At 41.9% G+C, this 21,845-nt stretch overlaps 1 protein-coding gene across 7 annotated transcripts in view; it reads right to left on the bottom strand.

Moving 5' to 3' along the window:
• The window catches only part of E2F8 (E2F transcription factor 8), a 39,934-nt gene extending 18,405 nt beyond the window's left edge, over window positions 1–21,529 (bottom strand). Inside the window, exons 1-10 of one of the 7 annotated variants that reach the window (XM_061610658.1) lie at window positions 21,503–21,529; window positions 14,508–14,612; window positions 12,603–12,863; window positions 12,123–12,279; window positions 9,803–10,108; window positions 7,805–7,966; window positions 5,717–5,854; window positions 5,296–5,508; window positions 3,066–3,144; window positions 2,267–2,783 (exon numbers count right to left, since the gene is read on the bottom strand). In XM_061610658.1, coding sequence (XP_061466642.1) covers window positions 2,267–2,783; window positions 3,066–3,144; window positions 5,296–5,508; window positions 5,717–5,854; window positions 7,805–7,966; window positions 9,803–10,108; window positions 12,123–12,279; window positions 12,603–12,863; window positions 14,508–14,555 — 1,881 coding nt within the window. In that variant the 5' untranslated portion in view covers window positions 14,556–14,612; window positions 21,503–21,529. Of the gene's footprint in view, window positions 1–2,266; window positions 2,784–3,065; window positions 3,145–5,295; window positions 5,509–5,716; window positions 5,855–7,804; window positions 7,967–9,802; window positions 10,109–12,122; window positions 12,280–12,602; window positions 12,864–14,507; window positions 14,613–17,003; window positions 17,024–17,067; window positions 17,348–17,373; window positions 17,552–21,502 lie in introns of those variants that run through there. The other 6 variants (XM_061610656.1, XM_061610661.1, XM_061610660.1 and 3 more) reach the window with 6 other exon arrangements.
• Window positions 21,530–21,845: the final 316 nt, after the last annotated feature.

Below are 21,845 nucleotides of genomic sequence, written 5' to 3'. Positions count from 1 at the left end.
CGGAAAAACTTCCAAATAAAAATATCAGAACTGTAGCTGGTCGGGAGAGCCTTCTGGGGCTTTGCACTGCTGCTCTTGGAAATACCTCCAAATAAAAATATCACAGGGTCATTCCTTAGAAATAACCTTTACATACTCATGAGGCAATTCATGTTTTTAGTTGACTGTGGCCCTCTAGAGGGGCCATCCAGTCTTGTGCTGTTGCCCATGGAAACAGCCTGCTGGCTATTCAGACCTTGGGGAAGAGAGAGAACTAAGTCTCTAATAAGTATTGAACCGAATATTCTAGTGCCTTCAGTAAAAAAGGTGGGAAAACTCCTCAGCTGAAGACTGTGTCATATCTCTGCCCAAGAGTTAATATCCGGTCTGTTCTGGAAAAAGTTGTGCCCTTTCCAGTTACTGACTGACTAGCACCAACTGCAGCTGAGGATTGCAGTGGCTGAGTTGTAACAGGGGCCTGGGTTGTCTCGATAAGGCAGGGAACTGGAGAAGAGGCTGCGCAGATGACGACGAGTGATGAGAAGGAACCATAGGCTGAGATGTGAACCCATCAAATTTGTCATTGGAAGACACGGACAGAGTGAAAAAGTGCTGCCAAGGCCTCTTGACCACAAGCAACCTCATGCAACAAACACTGCTGCTCTTATGCAATTTCTGAGGAGAAATTCTCCTCCCTCTGGGGTTTAGAGGAGCCAAAATAGTGAGACCGCCTGGCCACTGTTTGCTTTGCGGATAGAACCGACTTCTTGATATGCTTGGATGCCTTGTGCTACTTACCTTAGGGCCTGAAGCAACCAAAGACTGAGAAGTGGACAGTATCACCTCGCAGGACTGGTAATTAAAGGTCGCAGTTGGAGGCTGGGTCAGCCATGCTGTGCACACATACTGTAGAGGGGTATGGCACCCAGTTATCACACACAGGAAATAAGCATACACGGTAGAGGTGTGGTATCCAAAATTCAACACACGCACAGGTAGTGGGGGTGCGGTGGAATAGAATAAGGAACATGCACATGGTGGAGGTGTACAGTGAGGCCTCAGACAATGGAACCAATGAAGTATGTTTTTTCTTTAACTCCTTGTCCAAGACTCATAAGGAGAAAGGAACAGAGGAAAAGGAAAGTGTAACACAAAAGAGAGCAAAGGTTCAAGCATGGCCTTTTTTTTAGCTTTTAACTGCAACAATCAGCAATGGAAACTCAGGGGAAAAGGGTGGAAAAACTACAGAATCCAAAATGATGGATGGTGGACAGACAAAAACGAAGGGGCAACCACAATGGCAACCAGACTGAAAAAGGGCAGAAAAGCAGTCAAGGAAGAAGGCTGAGGAGGGAACTCACAGGAAGAGAACCATGGAGGCCACCGAACAAGCCCCACACCAAACTGAGGCCCTAAGTCAGCTACGGGAGGAAAAAAGGACCTCTACAGCTGCAAGTTCAGCCGGGCCTTGGAAGATGCTACCACTGCCAGGATGGATCTGCAGCGTCTAAATGCCATGGAACCAGCCCTAGGGAGAAGCTGCAGCCATGAGCTACTGTAATCTGGCTTAAGTGATGAAAATGGTGAAACAGGTGACCCAGAGAAAGGGATGGAGCTGAAGCTGCAGCCACAAGCTACTGTGATCTGGCTCAAGCAGCAAAAATGGATGACAAACATAAAATATGGAAGGCCATGGCAGCAAGTTTGGAAAGGGGGCCAAAGCCGCTGCCACAAGGAAAAAAACCAGAAGGTGGATGACCAACACAGACATGCGCTTTACCAAAGATCTTTTTTAAAAAAAAACTGTCAAGAAACAACTCACACACTTCAAAGTAACACACTCACAAAGCTGAAGAGAGCTAAGGCTGAGATATATCCACCTACGACAAAGGCAGGAATGGACAGGAGTGAGGACCAGAAGGAGCAGCTCAAGTCTTGACTCTTGTGCATTCCTGCCTTTGGACGCTAGGTGGCACTATAACCACCTGATGGCATGCTACCTGGGGAAAATAACACTGTTTTAAGGCCTTTGTGTAGAAAGAAAGTGATGGTCAGGTAGTCAGCAGCGGGCTCTGTTACTGCTGCTATCAGCAGCACAAAATAGATTTTAAAAAGTTGCTACTGCCACCGCTAAAGGTAGGCTCCATGCATGAACCTAACTCATATGAACCCTTAAGTAATGAACTGATTTTTATAGTACACAATTTGAGAATCCTATCCAATGCATTTTATCTGTCTCTACCACCCATGTAATGTTTGGGAGAAGCATAATTTTAATACAGCTTACCACTAGCACATGTTGCAGTGCCTCTTCGTCCCTCATATATTTTCTAATTGGACTGTGCTCCAGAGAAGTTTTATGCCTCTTAAAACATTTCTCAGGCATCACATCATCCTTTGTACCTTCTTGCTCCTTCTCCAGACAGAGGTCTCGGCATTTAGCACAGGCAACACCTTCTTCTAAATTGCTGCCATTGTCTTCAGTAAATATTTTACCAGGAACTATTTGTGAACTATCCTCCACAGGAGACTTAATTCCAATCACATTAACACAGTGAACAGGTTGTACCATGAAACTTGGATTGTACGCAGTCATTATCTGTGTTTGTGAAGGATGCAAATATAATGCATATGACACATTTGAATGGAGAGGTAGCATTCCTGGAGACACTGAGCTGTGCATCAGAGGTAGGATCTCAGCCTGAGAAGGTAACAAGAATGATTCAGGTTTCAAACAATCAGGAGGTGAAGCCAGAGTGCATGGCAAGGCAGAATCCAATTTCATTTTTCTCTTTTTGAATTCCCTAAGAAAAAGAAATCCAGTGTTAAAATACTTTCATCCAAAATTGCTTTGTCAAAGGAAAAAAGAACACAACAGAATTGGCGCTGCTTATTTAGAAAGTGTTGCCAAACATTAAGAAATGTTCTTTGTACATCAAACACATTAATGTAAGTCCAATTGTTGAGGCGCACTCTTAGTAACTGTGATAGGTACTGGCGTAAGCAGGCTAGGTGTGAGTTTCACCTTCAGTATGTAGTTTGGTATGCATCAATTAGATGGCAACACACTTCTTTTACAAACATACCTTGACTGTTCATCCAACTGCTGTTTGCATATTGCTGCAAGTTGAGCCATCTTGCTTGGAAAGCTTGATGGAATTTGACCTTTTGGAGAAGAGATAAACAAAGAGATTTTACTAACATCATATTGTTTGCATAGCTTAATGCTATGGCCTTCCAGAGTCCATCACTGGTACTGCTCATATAGTGCAGTCTATGGCCTAGTCACGTTAGGAATATTAGAATTGGGGGGTTTTGAGATTAAGATATATATATATGTCTGATTGAATTGTTCAGTTGTACAAAGGATTATGGGTAGAAATGTTTATTTGCAAGAGAAAGATTTTGCTAAAGTGCTATTTCTAGGCTTAAAAGAAAGGACCAGGAACCCAAAATAAATTAGACATCTGGCAACATCCTGGTATGGCTCATAGTAATGGAGAATGAAAAAAGACAGGCTAAAGCTACCTATACATACATCTGGCATTGTGGTTAGAAGAAGATGAGTTGACATGCTAGGATCTGAGGAAAGGGAAACCATTTAGTTTTGAGATGGTTCATGTCTGGAACACTTTGTATGGACACAAGTGAACCTGTGTGCATAACTTAAGTGTGGTTTGGGTCAGTATTATGTAAGACACAAGAACAGGAAAGCAAGATCACTCCTGAATATGAATAAAAACCCACACAAGAACAGGGAACTGGTGTCATAGATGACATGTGAATTTGCACTGGACCACAAGTTTACCTCACTGGTGATGCTACAGTGGGCTTGGCGAGGGCAATGGGAAAGGCTGTTCAATTATGTGCAGGGGAAACGACTGGGGTCTTCTCTTCAGAATCCTGATGTGAGGTCTCACCTGCAAGGGTGAAAATGTCTTCTACTCTGCTTTACCATTGTACATGTTTAAGCTCTGGGTGTGTAAGAAGGGTGTGAGAAGGTGTTTGTCTATTTTTCTTGTTAATTAATGAAATGCTTCAATCAATCTTTGGCTCTCTCTGTGCTAGTCCAGTTAGTATGTTTGCTGACCCTCTCACCTACAGATCTGGGAGTTGTTGTTTGTTTGTGAAGCTGTGACTACTTTGCAGCTTTTGAATGATCAACAACTTTAACTCTAGCAGTCTGGATTAGAGGGATCCACACAACTATTGCCACAGAGAGAGAATATCATAGGATCATAGGAACATAGAGATGTTATATTAAGCACATTATTCCCATTTTGGTTATCTGACACTGAATCTCCAAGGGCTCAAGGTTTTTCAGAGCCTTACTACCCAAAATCATCAACTGGAAATGCAACAGATTGAGCCTGCTGCAATTCAAAGCTTCAAAAATAAAGCTGTGAATTAGGGCTGTACACCAGATTTGGCCAAGTCCTGAGCCAAATCGGGCTCATTCATATCTTTTTGGGCCTTGGCTAAGTCAGATTCAGACAGCTACAGATTGCTCCAGGTTGGATTGGAAGACCCAGAGTGACCCAGGGCTGTCAGGGGGGTGGGGCATCAGGTAGCAAGAAGAGGCAGGCACAGCTCTCTTTCCTGCCTGAGCAGTACTCACAGGATCACTCACTCCACTCATCAGCTGTTGAACAGAGGGAGCAATCCTGGTGTGCATGTGTTTTGCGTCGCTCCCTCTGCTCATCAGCTGTTGAGCTGAGGGAGGGATGTTGGGTGTATGTGTGTTCATGGGGGGTGTTTGCAAAGGGCTTTCCTGCAGAAAAACCCCTTGCAAACCAGCACCGCACACAATTCCCTCCACTCATCAGCTGTTGAGCAACGGGAGAGATACCATGCAGAATTGACACAACATCTTTCCCCCACCCCCTCCCAGTTGAATGTTTAATTAGAGTTTTTTTAACCCTAATTAAACATTAGCCCCACCCTTGAACTTATTTGGGAGTGGCTGAGCTGGGGCAGGTGATCCTCAGATCACCCCAGGGCGAGTTGGCCTGATGCCCCCTCTTCCAGATTGGAGCCGCAAGCATTGGGAGGTCTGTGCACAGCCCTACTATGAATGCACCTATCTCCTTTATGTTTCAGTCTTTCCAACCTGGGTATACTACATACCTTCCAGAAAAAGCATAGCCAAGCTTAGGAAGGCTGCTCAGGACAGACAACTTGGAGATTACAGTCTTAGTTTGCCAGACATACATATAGTGGGTTTTTTCCTGTGCTAAGAGATGATGCAGAACGATTCGATCTTTTAATAGCATCTCCAGAAAGACAATGAATAGAGTTTATATTTCATCTACATACTTGTATTTTTCTTGAACGGGCTGCTTGGAGCAGACCGAATCTTTCTCTGATCACTCTGTATACTCTTTGTCAATTTTATTAAAGACGGGTGCCGTGTGAAGCCTTGCTTGCTTCTAGTAGGGAAGAGGTTCTTGGAACAATGCTCTTTGGAAGACTTCCCTTCCACAGGATGAGATAGAGGAATCACAGTGGGTGTAGATACAGGCTGTGTAGCTATAAATCAATCATGCACAAACTTGTTACTGAGCACTTGTTTTGGCAGAACTATTTAGAAAATGATCACATCTATATAAAAGTTATAATTGCCTTTCAAAGAAAGGCTTCTTTTGATGGTAGGGTAGGAAACAGGAGTAGTGAACAAGAAAGCTCTAACATTACAACTAATTCAAATCTAGAGCACAGAAGAAAACAGTCCACCTACCTTGAATCTCTGAAAAAACATCTGGTCCTGTCCATTTAAATGCTGGCTTGCGGCCTTTCTCTTCTGTAACACGAACCTTTTTGATGAGCTCAAGACTACTGAGAACATTAGCAATATCATACAGCCTCCGAATTTTAGCTGAAACAAGTTGAAAAGACTAATGAAAATGCAGCACTACCACATCATCATTAAGCAAAAGTTCAGTATTGTTAAAAGGTCAGACAGCCTTGGTCAGTCTCTTTCCCAAATGCTGTTTTAAACATACAAGACAAAAGCAACAAGATCATTTATGCTTCAGGTCAGTGTGGTATTTACACTTTTGGCCCTCAATCAAATCATATGCTCAGTAGCTTTTTCCTGCTTTTCTGAACATCTCACAGATTGAATAAGCAAGCCAGAGACATCATCACAGTGCAAGGACACGTTCCATCTTGACAGAAGCGCTCAAGAAGGGAACAGTGCAGGACTGTGTGGGGTGGGTTCCGAGGGTCAAATAAAAAGGCCAGGAAGACTCCATGTGGCCCCCAGGCCTGTTTCCCCACCCCTAGTTTACAGTTTTCTGTGTGATATATATTTGTTTTCTGTATATATTTGTTTTCTGTAGATTTTGTAGACTAGATTGATTTGAGATTTCAGCCTGTTTTATGATATTTTGTGGTATTATTTATTGATACTGTTGTAGTTTATTATTATTATTATAATGTTCTGAATTGTTTTATCATATTATTTTGTTCTTGCTATGGAAGCCGCTTTGAGGTCACCTGGTGATGAAAAGCGGCATACAAATATACTAAATAAATAAATAAATAGCTTTAAATGCAATGTTTATGCTTTTCAGGATGTAAAGGACAAAGGGTTGGGGTGATTATATAGAGAACTCCAGAGTGTGAAACTGTGGTAGGGGCCCAAAGAATTGTGTCCCCACTGAGGAACATTCTAAATTCGGTTTTCAGACCTGGGATCCCATTTTCATCCTGACATCACACCCACAACTTTTTGAACCTGTAGAACAACTTGCTTTGTTAGATGGAAACTGGACGAGGAAAGGATGGTTTAATCTGAAGAAGCCTGACCTCCTCCCAAACTCATAAGCTCTGTCTTCCCTCCCAATGCATAGTTAGAAAGAGGATTTGGAAGCTTTTGCTGGTTTCTGGTTAACTGCAGCATGCTGTGTTATCCAAACATGGATGTCTGGGTAGTTAACGTTATCTAGCTTCAGAAACCAGGGTTTGATGTTGGCTTGTTTTAAACTGAGGTGAGAAACCTGTGGCCCTCCAGATGTTGCTGCAGCACAGCTCCCATCATCCTTGACCATTCCCTGTTCCTGTTTTAAACTAAACATAGTTTATGTTAGCCACAGTTTATCAGTTTGGATAACACAACAAACTGCACTTAACCAAGTGGAAGTGAAGGCTCCCAAACCTTTCCTGACTGTGCAGGAGGAAGAGGGCAGGGAGCATGTGGAGCAGGCTGGGCTCATTAATGACTTGCTAAACCACAGTTCAGCATGACATCTGAATGCAGCCACTGGGAAGGCCTGTCCATGAATCTATAAGACCAACATCAGATACTGACCTGGCTCAGGTGTCACAGTCTAGGTCCAATAAATCATAGTTTATTAGACCTGAAGCAGGTATGTGCTTGTGCCACTCATTCATACCTTTGTGTGTGTGGCTTATGTGAAGATGTTGTGGTTTCTTAAACCACAGCTTTCTGATTCGGATGTCATGGGAAACTGTGATTTAAGAAATCAGGATATCTTCAAAGATAAGGGAAGGGGGGTGAGGAGGGAGCATGGGTTCACATGATTTGTGTTTGGTCCAGTAAACAATGGTTTCATAGGCCAACATTGTGAGGGCCAAACCTGGCCACTAGAGTTATTGACTAAGCCCATTTGGGAACTTTTGAACAAAGGATGTACTTAGTTGTAGAACAGCTACATTATCAATAGCCTATTTCTGTTTTTTTCATTTTAAAAAATAATTCTGTATTAATGGGTTACAGAGAGAAGCATTAAAATAAAAACCAGACACTTAGACCAAACACAGTATAGGGGAAGACACACAAATAGTAGTTTCTCTCACTTACTTTTAAACTTGCTTTTATCCAAGTACTCAACATAGTCTTCACCAATCAAAATTTTAGCAGCAATTTCAAGATTCACAACTTGAGGGGTTGAAACAAGAAATAGCATCACAAATTTCTGACTCATCACTCTTAAAGACTTGTCTTTACGACTGTTTACTGAAGCTGTGCAAAGAGATATCAGCAGGAGAATGTAATCTTAAGTCATAACTGTGAAATTCTGTTCCTAACTCACCTCAGCTGCAGGTCATCCAAAAAAATTAAAATGCTGCTATGCAGCCTCCATTTATTTATTTAAAAGATTTATATGTCGCCCTTCCAAATAGAAGTTTTCCTAAAATGGCTTATAATCAGTATTATAGACATATTTTTAAAGCTAGTATGTTAAAAAAATGGGACAAAAACCACCAGCATAAAACAATTCCTAATCTAGACCAATATAACAGTGTAACAATTTAAAACAGAGAGCAGCAACAATTATCTTTGTAATGCATCACTCAACTTGGAACTCTTCCTCTTGAGATCATTTTGCCATTACAGAAATATGCGTCCAGAACACATATATAATTTCCAGAAGCATGGCTTTCTGGAGGACTAATCTTTAAAAAGTAAGATTATGGACTCCTAAGAATCTAAACAGTAACTCCTATATTGGAGATAGCCTGCAAGAAAACACAGCACAGAATGGTGCAAGTGGATGACCGAAAGGGCAGCTTTATCATTCCAAACAAGGCAGATACTGTTTGTAGAATCTGAGTAGGTATCACAATCACAACACCCTCTTGATTTTGGTCAGCACATGTAATAACTTTGTCAATCCAATCCAGCTAGACATCACTGAATGCTCCATGAATCCTGTGCAAACTGACATTCAAGCGAAACCTGGTGAACAATACAGATTTAAATTTTAATTGCCCATTTCCCCATCTGTTCTGCACTGAGATTGCCCAGAAGCCTTAGTGGATCTACATCCACAACTTTTGCATTTAAGTAGGGCAATCACCCAATTAAGAAAAAATGCACAGCACTATTCAAACCACTGATCTGGTGTGCAGGGGGTGTGCATGCATCCACCCAGCTCAGAAAAGCTCTGCTAGTCTCCACGCCTTTCATTTTGCCTGCATAAAGCTTCCCATTCTCCCCACCAGTGGAAAACCCCAAAACAGGGCATCTGGAGCAGGAAGGGACTGAGCCAGGCCTGATCACTATGCCAACTCCAGGCTGGCTTAGCCTGGGTAAACACAAAATGCATACTTTATTTTCAGATGATCCACACGTGTGTTGGAGCAAGCATGATTTGAGAAAAGGCATTCACTACCATTGGAAAGAAAGTGGAAAATGGCTCTTAAAGGAGCTTACTGTATGCAACTTTTACAGCTACTTGTACTTAAAATGATGCGATTAAAAGAAATTGCAGCCCCGTCAGGGTACCTTAGAAACCAATTAAAGGATTGATTAACTAATTAAACAATGCAGCCCTAGATCTAAGCACTGGAAACAAAACAAATTCAAACTGTAGAAGATACACATATACGGCGCGGGACCACAATACCTGCTGGAACGCCTCTCCTGATATGAACCTGCCCGTACACTACGTTCTACATCGAAGGCCCTCCTCCGAGTTCCGACTCATAGAGAAGCTCGGAGGGTGGTAACTAGAACTAGGGCCTTCTCAGTGGTGGCCCCCGAACTTTGGAACAGTCTCCCTGATGAGGTGCGCTTGGCGCCGATGTTACTGTCTTTCCGGCGCCAAGTCAAAACCTTCCTCTTTTCTAAGGCATTTTAATCTAACTTAATTTAGTTTTTAACATGCGTTGTAATTGCTTTTAGTTTCCTTATTCTTTTACATTGTTGTTGTATTTTACTATGGAATTTTATTGTATATTTTGCACTTTGTTGTACACTGCCCAGAGAGCTATGCTAGTCGGGCGGTATAAAAATCTAACAAATAAATAAAATAAATAAATACTGGCATATAGCTCCTAGAAAGCAAAGCTGTACCTGTTCGAAACTCCATCCCAGGAAGTTCCACAAAGCAAATGTCTGTATGGTCATTCGGCCTAACTTGCTTTGCCACCAACTCAATCTTCTGGTCATCCCCTAAGAGCTCTTGTTCATATTGCTTTCTTTTAATCAGCTCGATTTGCTGTGCATACTTGTTCTCCTCAGCCACTTTTTTCAAAATCTGTAGTGTTTTTTTAAGATTATGGCGCCCATGCCAAGAATACCTGTTTTTGGCAAGTCGGCTCACCATGTGAAGACTTTCTAGCACGTTCACTATGTCATATATACGCCTGCGTTCAACATCTGTAAAGATATATATATATATTTAATTTAGGTTATTTTCAACCTGCCTTTTAATTGCATCATATTTCTAAAGCAGGATAGAATTAAAATATTTTAAAACACAAATAAAACGTAAGAATTCTGCAGCTATGGAGAATATATACAAAGGTTTGTTCATTCAACTGTTCATAGAAGTTTATAGTACTTCCTACTGATTCTTTGTTAAAGGGGCAAAGTTTACTTCTATTCTCTCTCAATGTTCAAGTAGTTATAAAGAACAGTATCTCTCATCAGTTTTCAAAATATACTATGCTCAGAAAAAGTAGATCAGAAAGACAATTTGAAGAGTTAATGGGTGTGCAAATTCTTATTTAAAATTTTTTTACAACACAATCTGAATCTAAGTTATTTGTGGGAAAGAGACGAAGGAGAGATGAAGACGCAAGACAAGCACATTGAAGTATCTAGTTTACAGGCAGGAGCCAATCTATGTAATAACTAACAACCCAACCCCATGCTTCAGTGACCTTTGTGTGCAGGTGGGAAAATAAATAATTGGAAGAGAAAAAGGAAAAAAAGGAAGAAATGCTCCTTCTTTCTTCAGAGCTCTAAAGGATCAAGGAGGAGGAGATCCTCCTCCTTTGTCTGCCCAGGTCTGGCAGTCTAGGTGGTTTTCACAGCACTACAACCATTGAATTACTATCTTTAATTTCCCATCAATCCATTATTTTTAGAATGATTTCATAGTCCTTTTAGTTAAGAGGTTCAAAACTAAAATATTGCTAGAAGTTCAAAAAAAACCTGTGAGCTTTCTAGCATCAGTCAGTTCTCTTTAATTTCTACAAGTTCATGTAAATCACTACCCATTGCCAAAGACTAACATTTGAGATTCCTTTAAGCCCTTGGGAACCTCTTAAGATTTGTGAACCAAGCATATCTGTGGCTCATTCCCTTCAATGGGCACTGTCCCACCAACATCTGTCAGCCCTCAGCCAGTCCCTGCCTGCCTGCCTTCTTATTTACAACCAGGCCAGGGGTGGCTCTGTTGTGATTGACTCTGATGCTGCCTATCACTGGCTGTGGCTCCACTTACTGTCAGTCTCCCTATTTTCCGCCCTACCAGTTACATAGGGTACTGGACACCACTGATCCCCTTGCTCCCCTGTGCCAGAATAACAGGGCTGCTGCCTACAAATATATTCTCATGATGATCTCATCCATCTGAAAGCTTTGTGGAGGCCCTTTCTGCATAGTCCTTTTCATTATACTGTGTGTAACCAAGCCCCTGTTCCAAATCCTGGGCAGCTGTAGGCAGGCAATTGATTACCTATATAATGAGGTGATTAGTTATTAATGTGGTGAGGCTGGTCTGTATGGCAACAGGCTCTAAATCCCTGCAGCACTTTTTAGACTTAAGCATTACAGAAACAAAACTCTGCCATATCAACATTTGAACAAATGACAATATTGGGAGTTATGCAGGTGTGACAGGAGCTATCTGTGCACCTCTAATTGTGCTAGTGTAACCCACAAATAGGGGTGGAGTACCTCTTTGTATATCTAGTAATACATTAGTCTCAATCTGTTGTGTCCTTTGCTTTCTAGGGCCAAGACAGCAGCAACATACTAAATAAACGGGGTAAGGTCCAGGGTATGGTTAGAGAGCACATGAGGCCACCACCCTGCTGAAGGTAAGCATGCCTGGGTCTGGTCAGTGCCTGGACAGGAGACCACCAACAACTACATGTATGCTGCCTTGATTTCCTTGATGAAAGAAAAGCAGGATAAAAATGTAAGGAAAAAAGTTAGCTTTATTGCTTCCCACTGTTTTAATGTCTATAATATCACACAAGACACAACTCATGAACATCAACTCCCCTCTACAATAAAGGGATACTAATACTGACCCAAATTAGGAAGTTGTTGGTAAAAATGACTAAGACCTTAACCAATGACTGATCATTTTTAATAGTGTGAAGTGAAGCAAGTCATGCTTTTTCTAGTAATAAACACCAGAGCTCAGCCCCAGACTTACTAAGTTCTTCTGCTACTTCATCAAGGCAAATTTCATTGTTTTTAGAAGTGTTGGGATAACTAGGATAGCGAGCTAAAAATTTGTGGCACAACAATCCTAGACTTTTCTCTTTACGGCTTGGTTGTGATTTTTCATATTCATCTCCTGATAAATGGTCCTGCAGGAAAACAACAACATATAAACACCAATTAGTAATGACTTATATGAAAATATTAAGCTTCGACAGATTTAGTAACAGCATTTGTGATTAATGAGTAATACCAAGTGCCTTCTCGGTGACAGCTGGTGAGACTCAAAATAATAGTGTTACCCTGCAACGTCTGTTATGTATAAGCTATAAACCCTAAAAATAACTAGCACTCCAGATTTGAGGTCTAACACAAGAGATTGGAACAAACCAAAGCTTAGCTACTTTTCAAGTGCATACTTAAGCTTGAGTAGTTCCCAAGATCATTTATAACAATAACAAAAATGTTTTGCCTCAAGGATTTCACTTCTGCTGTCTGACAATCTTTTTTCCTGTTCTCGATTTCTAATCTCAGGACTAGCTGCGCTGATCAGCATTTTAAGGTTAGCCGTCGGTGTCCATGGGTCTCCAGGAGAGATTTCATGAGGCTTGGGTGGTGTTGTCAGATGGCCAGAAGCAGGAGGCTGGATCTCTGCCAAGAACCAATTGGAGGTAGTTGCCTGTTTCAGAGGAGTTTTCAATGTGCTTTCTTGTGGTTCAAAAGACTGATTTTCCTGAGCCAAAAAGAAATGAAACAGTGTGACTGAAAATCAGCAGCGTTAGGCACAAAACAAGATTAAATCAAAGCTGTTTTTGTCAATAAACCATCAGTATAATGTTGAAGGCAATACAGTACCTGTTGTCAAAACAGTAGTCTTCAGTGTTTTCAGACCTGGGGCCAATTTTAGTTCAAATGTGGACTTGGGGACCTATTTCTTAAATTTTAACATATATAGAGTGAGTGGGAGAGAGCCTTTTCAATTGTGGCTCCCAGACTTTAGAATTCCCTGCCCCAAGAAGCCCACTTTGCTCCGTCCCTGATGGTTTTCCGGAAACTTGTAAAAACTGTTTTGTTCTGGAGAGCCTTTGGTTGGGACTGACGGGTCAGCCTGACACTGTTTTAAGTTTTTTATCTTTTATTTTTATCTTTTAAGTTCTTTTATTCTCACTCTCTTGTATGTGTATGTACATACATACATACATGTATGTATGTTTGTATGTACGTGTATGCATAATGCATTTTATGTATTTTAATTGTATTTTATGCATTTTAATTTACTGTAATGTTTGTGTTTTTATTGTGTATATTATTATATATGTGTGCTATTTTATTGTAGCTGCCCTGTGTGCCCTATTGTAGGGTAGAAGGGCAGGATAGAAATATGTTACAGCAAACACAAGGCTGCCGCCCCACACCATGCAATATGAACAACTTACTGCTGTTTTGATGATACAACATTATGCATTTCCCTGTTTTCATTCCACAGAACTTGAATGGTGGGGGCAGGAAAATGCATAACATTATGACACATGTAAGTTTCATTACATGTTTTCTATTTGGAAACAAAATGGAAAGAGTAAATATGTTCCTGACAAAGGAAGAAAATAACAACTTAACATAAAAAGGGCCTGTTGTGTCAAACCAACAGGCTACCTAGACCAACATTCTGTTCTCACAGTGGGGTTTTCCCCAGGAGACTCTTTTTATTGACAAACGTGAAAAAAATACAGAGAAAACTAAGTGAAGAAAAGGTTTTTCCTCCCTCATCTGCTCATTCCAAAGTCAAAGGAGTGGCAGTTTTTATTGCTGGATCTGCCACTACTTTCCACACTACTTTCCACACCATAGGGACACAGAGAACAAAATGCTTGAACCCTAATGAAGTTACTCCTCTTCTGTTCTTGTTTTATGGTTATGCCAAGAATGAAGTAAAACCAGATCGTTAAACCAAACCCAGAAAATCTCAAGTCTCACAATGACTGTTTGGACGTAACTTGTAATTCTTAATCATCAACTCTAGAGTTGCTTCAATTCTGAATGAAAACTACAGCCTTCTGAGCAGATACAGGCATACCCCGCTTAACGTCGCTTCACTTAACGTTGCTTCGCTATAAAGTACATGCTCTATACGTCCCCATACCCCGCTTAACGTTTGCGTGCTTCGCGATCGCGTACACTTTATTGGCATGATGCCACTGCCATCTAGTGGTGATTGCATGCAGTACAAGTGAAGACAATTGCTTCACTTAAAGTTTATTTTCGCTTAAAGTATACTCTCCAGTCCCATTGCGGTTAAAGCGGGGTATGCCTGTATCTTTGGCCAATACTTGTTCTATGGAGGATAAGGTGGGAATTCGAACTGTCTCAAATATTTTACCTTGTCTTCAGCATTCATTTTACCACTGTAAGCTTTTCTCTTATTCATATTTGCTTGAACTGAATATTACAAGGGCTTTGCCGGTTGGGTAACTTCAATAGCATTCTATGAGAAGAAAAAGAAAGATAAAGCAGAAGTAGTTGACATATATGCATACTTGTCTGCTGTATAGTTATTGCTATTGTCGGTGTTTTTTTGTTGATGCTTATGCTGCTGTCTTATTGTATCATCCATGAATTGTTCTTTTTTTCTTTGTTTCTCTTAGAGTTAAATGTGTGTCTTATTTGTGCGTTATCAAAGGTGAATAAAAATACACTACAAAATAAAATACAATTTAAAAAGAACATAATAGATGAGAGTCAGTGTGGTGTAGTAATTAGAGTGTTGGACTAGGATCTTAGACAACAGCTTTCAAGTCCCCATTCAGCCAGGAAGCTCACTAGATGACCTTGGGACAGTTAACACCTCTCAACCTAATCTACTCACAGGGTGTTGTGATGATAAAATGGGAAGGGAGGAATCATGCATGTCACTGAGTTCTATGGAAGAAGGTGGGATATAAATATAATAATAAGAAAAATCTGGATATAGTTTTACTGCAAATGGAGAAAAAATTGATGGAGAAATACTGATGCAAGATCTCTGGAATAAAAAACTTTGGACATTCATTCATTGGACGTGCAACACAACTTTTACTCAGAAGGAAGTGTTGCTTATAAGGTCTTACTCCCTAGAAAGCATACCTAGGATTGCACAATTTGTGAAAAGTTTTTCCAGCACCATGGCTGAGTGCGTGTCTACATGAACATCACTGTCTTATTCAATTCTGTTTTAATCCCCCCCCATACTTTGACAATACTAATTTTCTTATAGGCATAACTTAGGAAGGAACCAAGGAAGCTAGCCACCTTATACAGAGTCAGTCCATCCAGCTCAGTATTGTCTATGCTGACAGGCAGCAGTTTTCCTGGAGATGCTGGGGATTGAACCTGGGAACATCTGTATGCCATGCATATGCTCTGCCAATGGCCCTTCTTTCACCTGCATTTACTGGCTCAGTTTTTCCAATTCATAAATATTCCTACACTCATATATGCTTTATGAAGGGTATTGATGTAATTCGCTGGAGGGGAGACATCATTAAGACTGAATAGGTTAGCATCACTGTTTCATTTAATCCTGTTTCAGGTTTCTTGCATCAGCCAAGTTGAGATTGTAAAGTTGCCAAGTCAGCATTAAAAATAATAAAGAAAACTAATAAAGGATGAGGGATGGAACAACAGTCAGGAAGAGCAGTGTGGGATTTCTGTGCAAATCAGTTGAAGGAGGGTCTATACCAGACTTCACCATTCTGGTGCCTTCTAGATGTTAGACCACATCTGTCATCAGTGCCTACTGGCATGCAGGCAGGAGCTGATAGGAGTTGTTGTCCAAAACATTTTGAGGGTGCCAGATTGGCAAAGGTTGGCCTATATCTTGTTAACAAGGTACATTTGTCTCCCCCCACCATATAGTGGCAGAATGGATCATGTCAGATTACACAACGTGGCAGAGTTGTGCCACCTTCTTGCAGTTACAGACTCAGCAGACTGAATTCAAAACGACCAATCTGCACCATATCCTTAGAACGTTGATGACTGCTGCCTATATCACCCAGAATACAACCCTCTTTGAAATCACCAAAGGTGAGCATTCCTTCACTGGAAAAAAATATGAAGGAATGCTACTTGTTTATCAAGCTAAGTGGCTTTTTCCCCTTGTTCATGCAGTTCCCGGAATTCTTAAAGACGCTGTGTGACAAAGGTACCTCTTCTATGGGATGCCTGTGTTGTGAAATAAATGAGGACTACTTATTTAGCTTGTATGGCTGTGAAATTCAGAAATAATATACCAATACTTTAAAAGAAAGAGTATTTGGCAATTCTGTCCATGGAAAAGGAACATGGCATTATTTCGCTTTCCCTGATGGAAAACAAATGTGGAAATGATATGTACAGAAGCTATCAGGGGTGTGTTTGTTATAGGAGGAACTGGGTCTGGCCAACATGCCCTGTGCTACCTCCGAGGTCTAATTCAGTGACCTCTCTTACAAATCACAGAAATAGAAACTGTGTTAAGTCTGTTGTAGCAAAAACAACTCAAAGACTCCTGTGACACCTTAAAGACTACAAACCTTATTGTGGCACAAGCTTGAGATATAACCACCATCGAATGCTACATCTGACAAAATAGGCAGTTACCTGCAAGATATCTATCTTTGTGCTTAAAGTACATTTTCAAAATGTAATAACGATCTCTCTTTCTGCACGTGCACTGAATGGTGTCCAGGTAGACCCATCAAAGATCCATAAAGCTTACATACATTTAACATTTAAAAAACCCAGCAAACACAATTTAATAATTAAACGGTATTTTAAAAATGAACCAGATCATAAAATGTCACCCACTGCAAACTAAACCTCAGTGTCGCCCCGCAACACCCAACATTTAAAACACCTGTACGAGCTCATTTCTCAGATTCATCCCCTCCCCTCCTCTGTCTTCTCTACCCTTGACTCACCTCCCTCACACACTCACGCAAGACTTTCCCCTCTTTCAATCCCGGGATTCCACCCGCGCTACTTCGTTTGGGCTAGGCTCCTCCCTCCTCCATGACTCGCTCGGCATATGGCACCTCCGATTGGCTCTTGATCGGAAGGGGCGGAGGCTTCTCGTCATCCAGTTTGAAACGTTTGGCGCCACCAGCCCCGCCAGCTGTATTTTCCCTTCGTCTTACTTCCCATCCACCCCCCGTCTCCTTGTGGAGAACCACAGACGTAGTGTAGGTATCACCGTTCAGACGAACCGCGCGCCATTTCCTCCCTACCTCCTTCCCTGCACTGAAAGCCGCTGTCCCGCTGTCTCTGCCCGTGTCAGCGATTTGAATTTGGCCCGCGGCGGACAGTGGAGAAGGTGGGCGTAGAAAGGAGCGCCAAAGAGGTGAACTCTAAGCCAATCAGGTCTCGGAGGTTCTTCTACCCCAACCAATCACTGCTCTTTCTTCCCCTCCTCCTCGGCTGGGAAGGAAAGGGGGGGAGTAATTGAGAGCTGGCTCGGTTGAAGTTGGAAGGAGTTTGGCGCGAGTGTCGGGCGCGAGAAATGGGGAAGCGGAGACTGGCTAGCGGAGGGTAGGGGGAGTCAACCTCTCAGCGTAGTGTTGAACGCACCTTCCCCTGCTGTATGAGGCTGTAGTCCTGGAGCCTGTGAATTAATTAAAGTACCCCTGAGCATGTGCAGAGTACTATCTTTTCCCTCACGTTTAGGATTAAGGCGCTACTCTTATGATAGCACTTGGCATCTCTCTTTCACAGAAATCAGTGTTAGTAGAGTTGCCGATGCAGACTGAGCCTCTGGGCACATCAGTTGCATTTCAAGCAGAAACTCAACAGGTGAAGCGTGCCATTTCCCGCGCTGTATTTCCAAAGCGTGTACACTGCATTTGTTTATATAAGTACTTAGTTTGTTGGGCGTCACGTAGCATTTGAAGGTACAGGAGCTTTTCAAGTAGAGAAAAACATGAGAGATGGCAACGTTACTTGCATAAGATCGCTGAACAAAGTATACAAACTAATCAGCCGCCCTGCACCCTTTTTACCTCTACATGTTGAACAGACTGTCTGATTCAGACAAGTGAGTCTTGGTTTTAAATCCCTAACCTTGGGCTAATCATGCTTTCTAAACCTATCTCAGTTTTTTTCAGAGGGGGGGGGATAATCTCCATATACTCTGGCCTGATCTCTGGAGGATAACATTGGGGGGAGGGGAGAGAGAAAGAGAGAACTGGATCGCTGTCCATCAGCACAAACTTTTTCTGATTTCCCATTGTGCAGTTTAAAAAAACATTGCATAGTTGAGTCATTTTAAAAACACACACACACACACACATGTTTATTGGGAAATCTGTTTTAATAAACATACTATGTTTATTGGGAAATGTGCTAAACACCCAAAATTTCATGCAGATTTTAAAACAAAAAGAAAATACACATCCATCTGTATAAATAAAATCAAGACACTCAACAAAAATGTAGTACAAATGTAGTACACATTCATATTGTGATGGCTTCATTTTTCTCTCAAGGTGTTTTCAGTAGGGGAGCCAGACAATGAGAAAGGGATCAAAACTCTCAGCATTTCTTTTTTTCACAAATTAGAGTAGAGCTATAGTCTAACTTTCAAATTGTTAAACCTACCTCTAAGAGGGTGAAATAGAAAACTCCCACTTGCATGCCTGTACATTTTTGGCTGCTAAAAATAAGCTGCAAGGCTTTACGCAATTACAGTGGACAATCTAGTGCTAGATGTACAGAAGAATTACTCTGGATCTTCAAGTACTGCAGATTTCAATATATCCCCACTTTTTAAAGCAGTCCAAAAATCTTACATATGCTGGCAGGGTCTGTACAAGATACCTTATTATCTAACAAGATGGCACCTCCCACCCCATTTCATATACAGAAACCTGCCAAACTGGCAGTTAAGGATGGCCAAATCTTGTGAATTTTGTTTTTCTCTGTTTCTCATTTTTCCAGGCTTAAGTTATGTTCTTCACATTTCTGCATCAGTTTGCAATTAAGAAAAAGTCCTCATGAAAATTCATCAACTTTTTAGTGCAAATTTCTCCAAATAAACACATTTTGTATACAATTTTCCCTAATACACTTCTTGCAAAGCAGTGTTCCCTAATATAATGCATTTTCATTAATTCATGCATTTTTATGCAAATTTTACCCCACTATATGCATTTTTGTACACATTTCTTGGCGGGAGAAGTACATTGCAAAATTCAGATAAGTGAATGATGGGTCTGTTTCCGTTCTCATACTGTTTCAGAATGTGTGAATTAGGTAGTTTTGCCTTTAAATGCAAACTTAATCTAATTTCTCCCCCATCCCTACTGGTAGTTGAATGTTACTTCAACACTGCTGATGGGACAGCATCCACTACTGCACCTTTTATTATTTTTATTATTATTTATTAAATTTATTAGTCGCCCATCTGGCTGGATGTCCAGCCACTCTGGGCGACGTACAAGATAAAACAATACATTAAAACATTAAAATTTAAAACCATAACAGTAAAAAACCTAACCCACCCCAAAAGCCTGCCTGAAGAGCCAGGTCTTCAAGGCCTGGCGGAAGCTTATCATAGAAGGGGCATGGCGGAGATCATTTGGGAGAGAATTCCACAGGGTGGGAGCCACTATTGAAAAAGCCCTCTCTCTAGTCCTCACCAGTCTAGCTGTTTTAACCAGTGGGATCAAGAGAAGGTCTTCTGAGGCTGATCTTGTTGAGTGGCATCCCTGACGATGCTGGAGGCACTCCTTCAGATAGACTGGGCTAAAACCGTATAGGGTTTTAAAGGTCAAAACCAACACCTTGAATTGGGCCTGGTAAACAACCGGTAGCCAGTGCAACTCCTTCAGCACTGGAGTGATGATCTTGCCGGCGGCTGCCTTTAATCAGACGAGCCGCCGCATTCTGTACCAGTTGCAGCTTCCGGACCGTTTTCAAGGGTAACCCCACGTAGAGCGCATTACAGTAGTCTAGGCGAGAGGTGACCAGGGCATGTACTACCGGTGGGAGCAGATGGTTGGGAAGGTAGGGGCGCAGTCTCCGTATCAGATGGAGTTGATACAGTGCCGCCCGGCTCACAGCCAAGACTTGAGCCTCCATGGTCAGCTGGGAGTCAAGAATGACCCCCAGGCTGCGGACCTGGTCTTTCAGGGGCAATCGTACCCCATTGAGCACCAGGTCCACATCCCCCAGCCTTCCCTTGTCTCCCACAAACAGTACCTCGGTTTTGTCAGGGTTCAGCTTCAGCTTATTCCTTCCCATCCAGCCACTCACCGACTCCAGGCACTTGGACAGGGTTTCTACAGCCAACGTCGGTGAAGTTTTAAATGAGAGATAGAGCTGCGTGTCATCCGCATACTGATGACATTGCAGCCCAAATCTCCTGATGATAGTCCCCAGCGGCTTTATATAGATGTTGAACAGCATCGGGGAGAGGATGGAACCCTGTGGCACCCCACAAGTGAGAGGCCAAGGATCCGAAACCTCATCCTCCAATGCCACTCTTTGGTACCTACCAGAGAGGAAGGAATGGAACCACTGCAATACAGTGCCCCCCATGCCTAACCTCTTCAGGCGGTCCAGGAGGATAACGTGGTCAACGGTATCAAAAGCCGCTGAGAGATCAAGGAGGACAAGGAAGGTACATTCGCCCCTATCCCACGCCCTCCTCATATCATCTACCAAGGCGACCAAGGCTGTTTCAGTCCCATGTCCAGGCCTGAAGCCCGATTGAAATGGATCCAGATAATCCGCTTCCTCCAAGTGCGCTTTACCTTAGGGTAACAGGCTAGCCCAGGGGGCACAGGGCAGGTCTGTCCTGCAAAATCACCACTGCTCCCCTGCCCCCAGCATCCACTCACCCACAACCTCTCCAACATTTGAGAGAAAACACTGCATTGGTTCTATATAATCATCATGACATCAACTTAAGTTATGTTTCATGGAAGTTAGTGCAGACTGCCAATGTTGGGGAAAGACTGTAGCTCAGTGGTAAAGCACAGGCTTTCTGTACATTGCAGAAGATTCCAGGTTCAATCCTTGATATCCCCCCGTATAGGACTGGACAGGATTCCTCTCTTGAACCTGGAGAGCCAACCAGTGTAGTAAATACTGAGCTAAATGGAGCATTGGTCTGACTCAGTATAAGGCAGTTCCCTATATTCTCAAAATTTTCTAAGTAATCTTTCCTGCATTTGTTCCCACATACATAATTCAATGCCTGGGCATAAGGAATCTCCTTCCTTTCTCTGTCCATCTGGGATAATTGTCAGGACATACTCACCGGTCTTTTAGGGGTATAAGAATTTTTATATTAGATTACCCCTGAGCCTAAATTCTCATAAAATACCTGATTTTGGTAAAAGGGTAGAACACACTCACTGTTCTGCCAGTTTCAGTGCATCTCCACCTCTCTTCTGAAAACAGAGGCACATGACACTAGTCAAACCCCACCCCTTTTTACTGTAAAACCTGATGGGAACAGCTTGAGTGCATATTTTTTAAAAATTCAGCTTCAAGGAGATTTCACAACTGATTGGAAGATCAACCCGTTCACCCTCCAGGTGTGGCTAATAGAAACACTTTGATCTGGCGACTAGTGTGTTTTCAGCCTAAGACCTTGAGTTGTAATCCTCCTCATGAATTTTTCCACATGGTTTATAGTTTGCATGCTTTATGATTGGCTGATTTGGTTTGTCCCTGAATCATATTATTTTGACAAATT

This window comes from Rhineura floridana, chromosome 2 (genome assembly GCF_030035675.1).
Source record: "Rhineura floridana isolate rRhiFlo1 chromosome 2, rRhiFlo1.hap2, whole genome shotgun sequence".
NCBI classification, from domain to species: Eukaryota; Metazoa; Chordata; class Lepidosauria; order Squamata; family Rhineuridae; genus Rhineura; species Rhineura floridana.
Note: the sequence above shows the minus strand (reverse complement) of the source record. Positions and strands in the feature narration are given on the sequence as shown.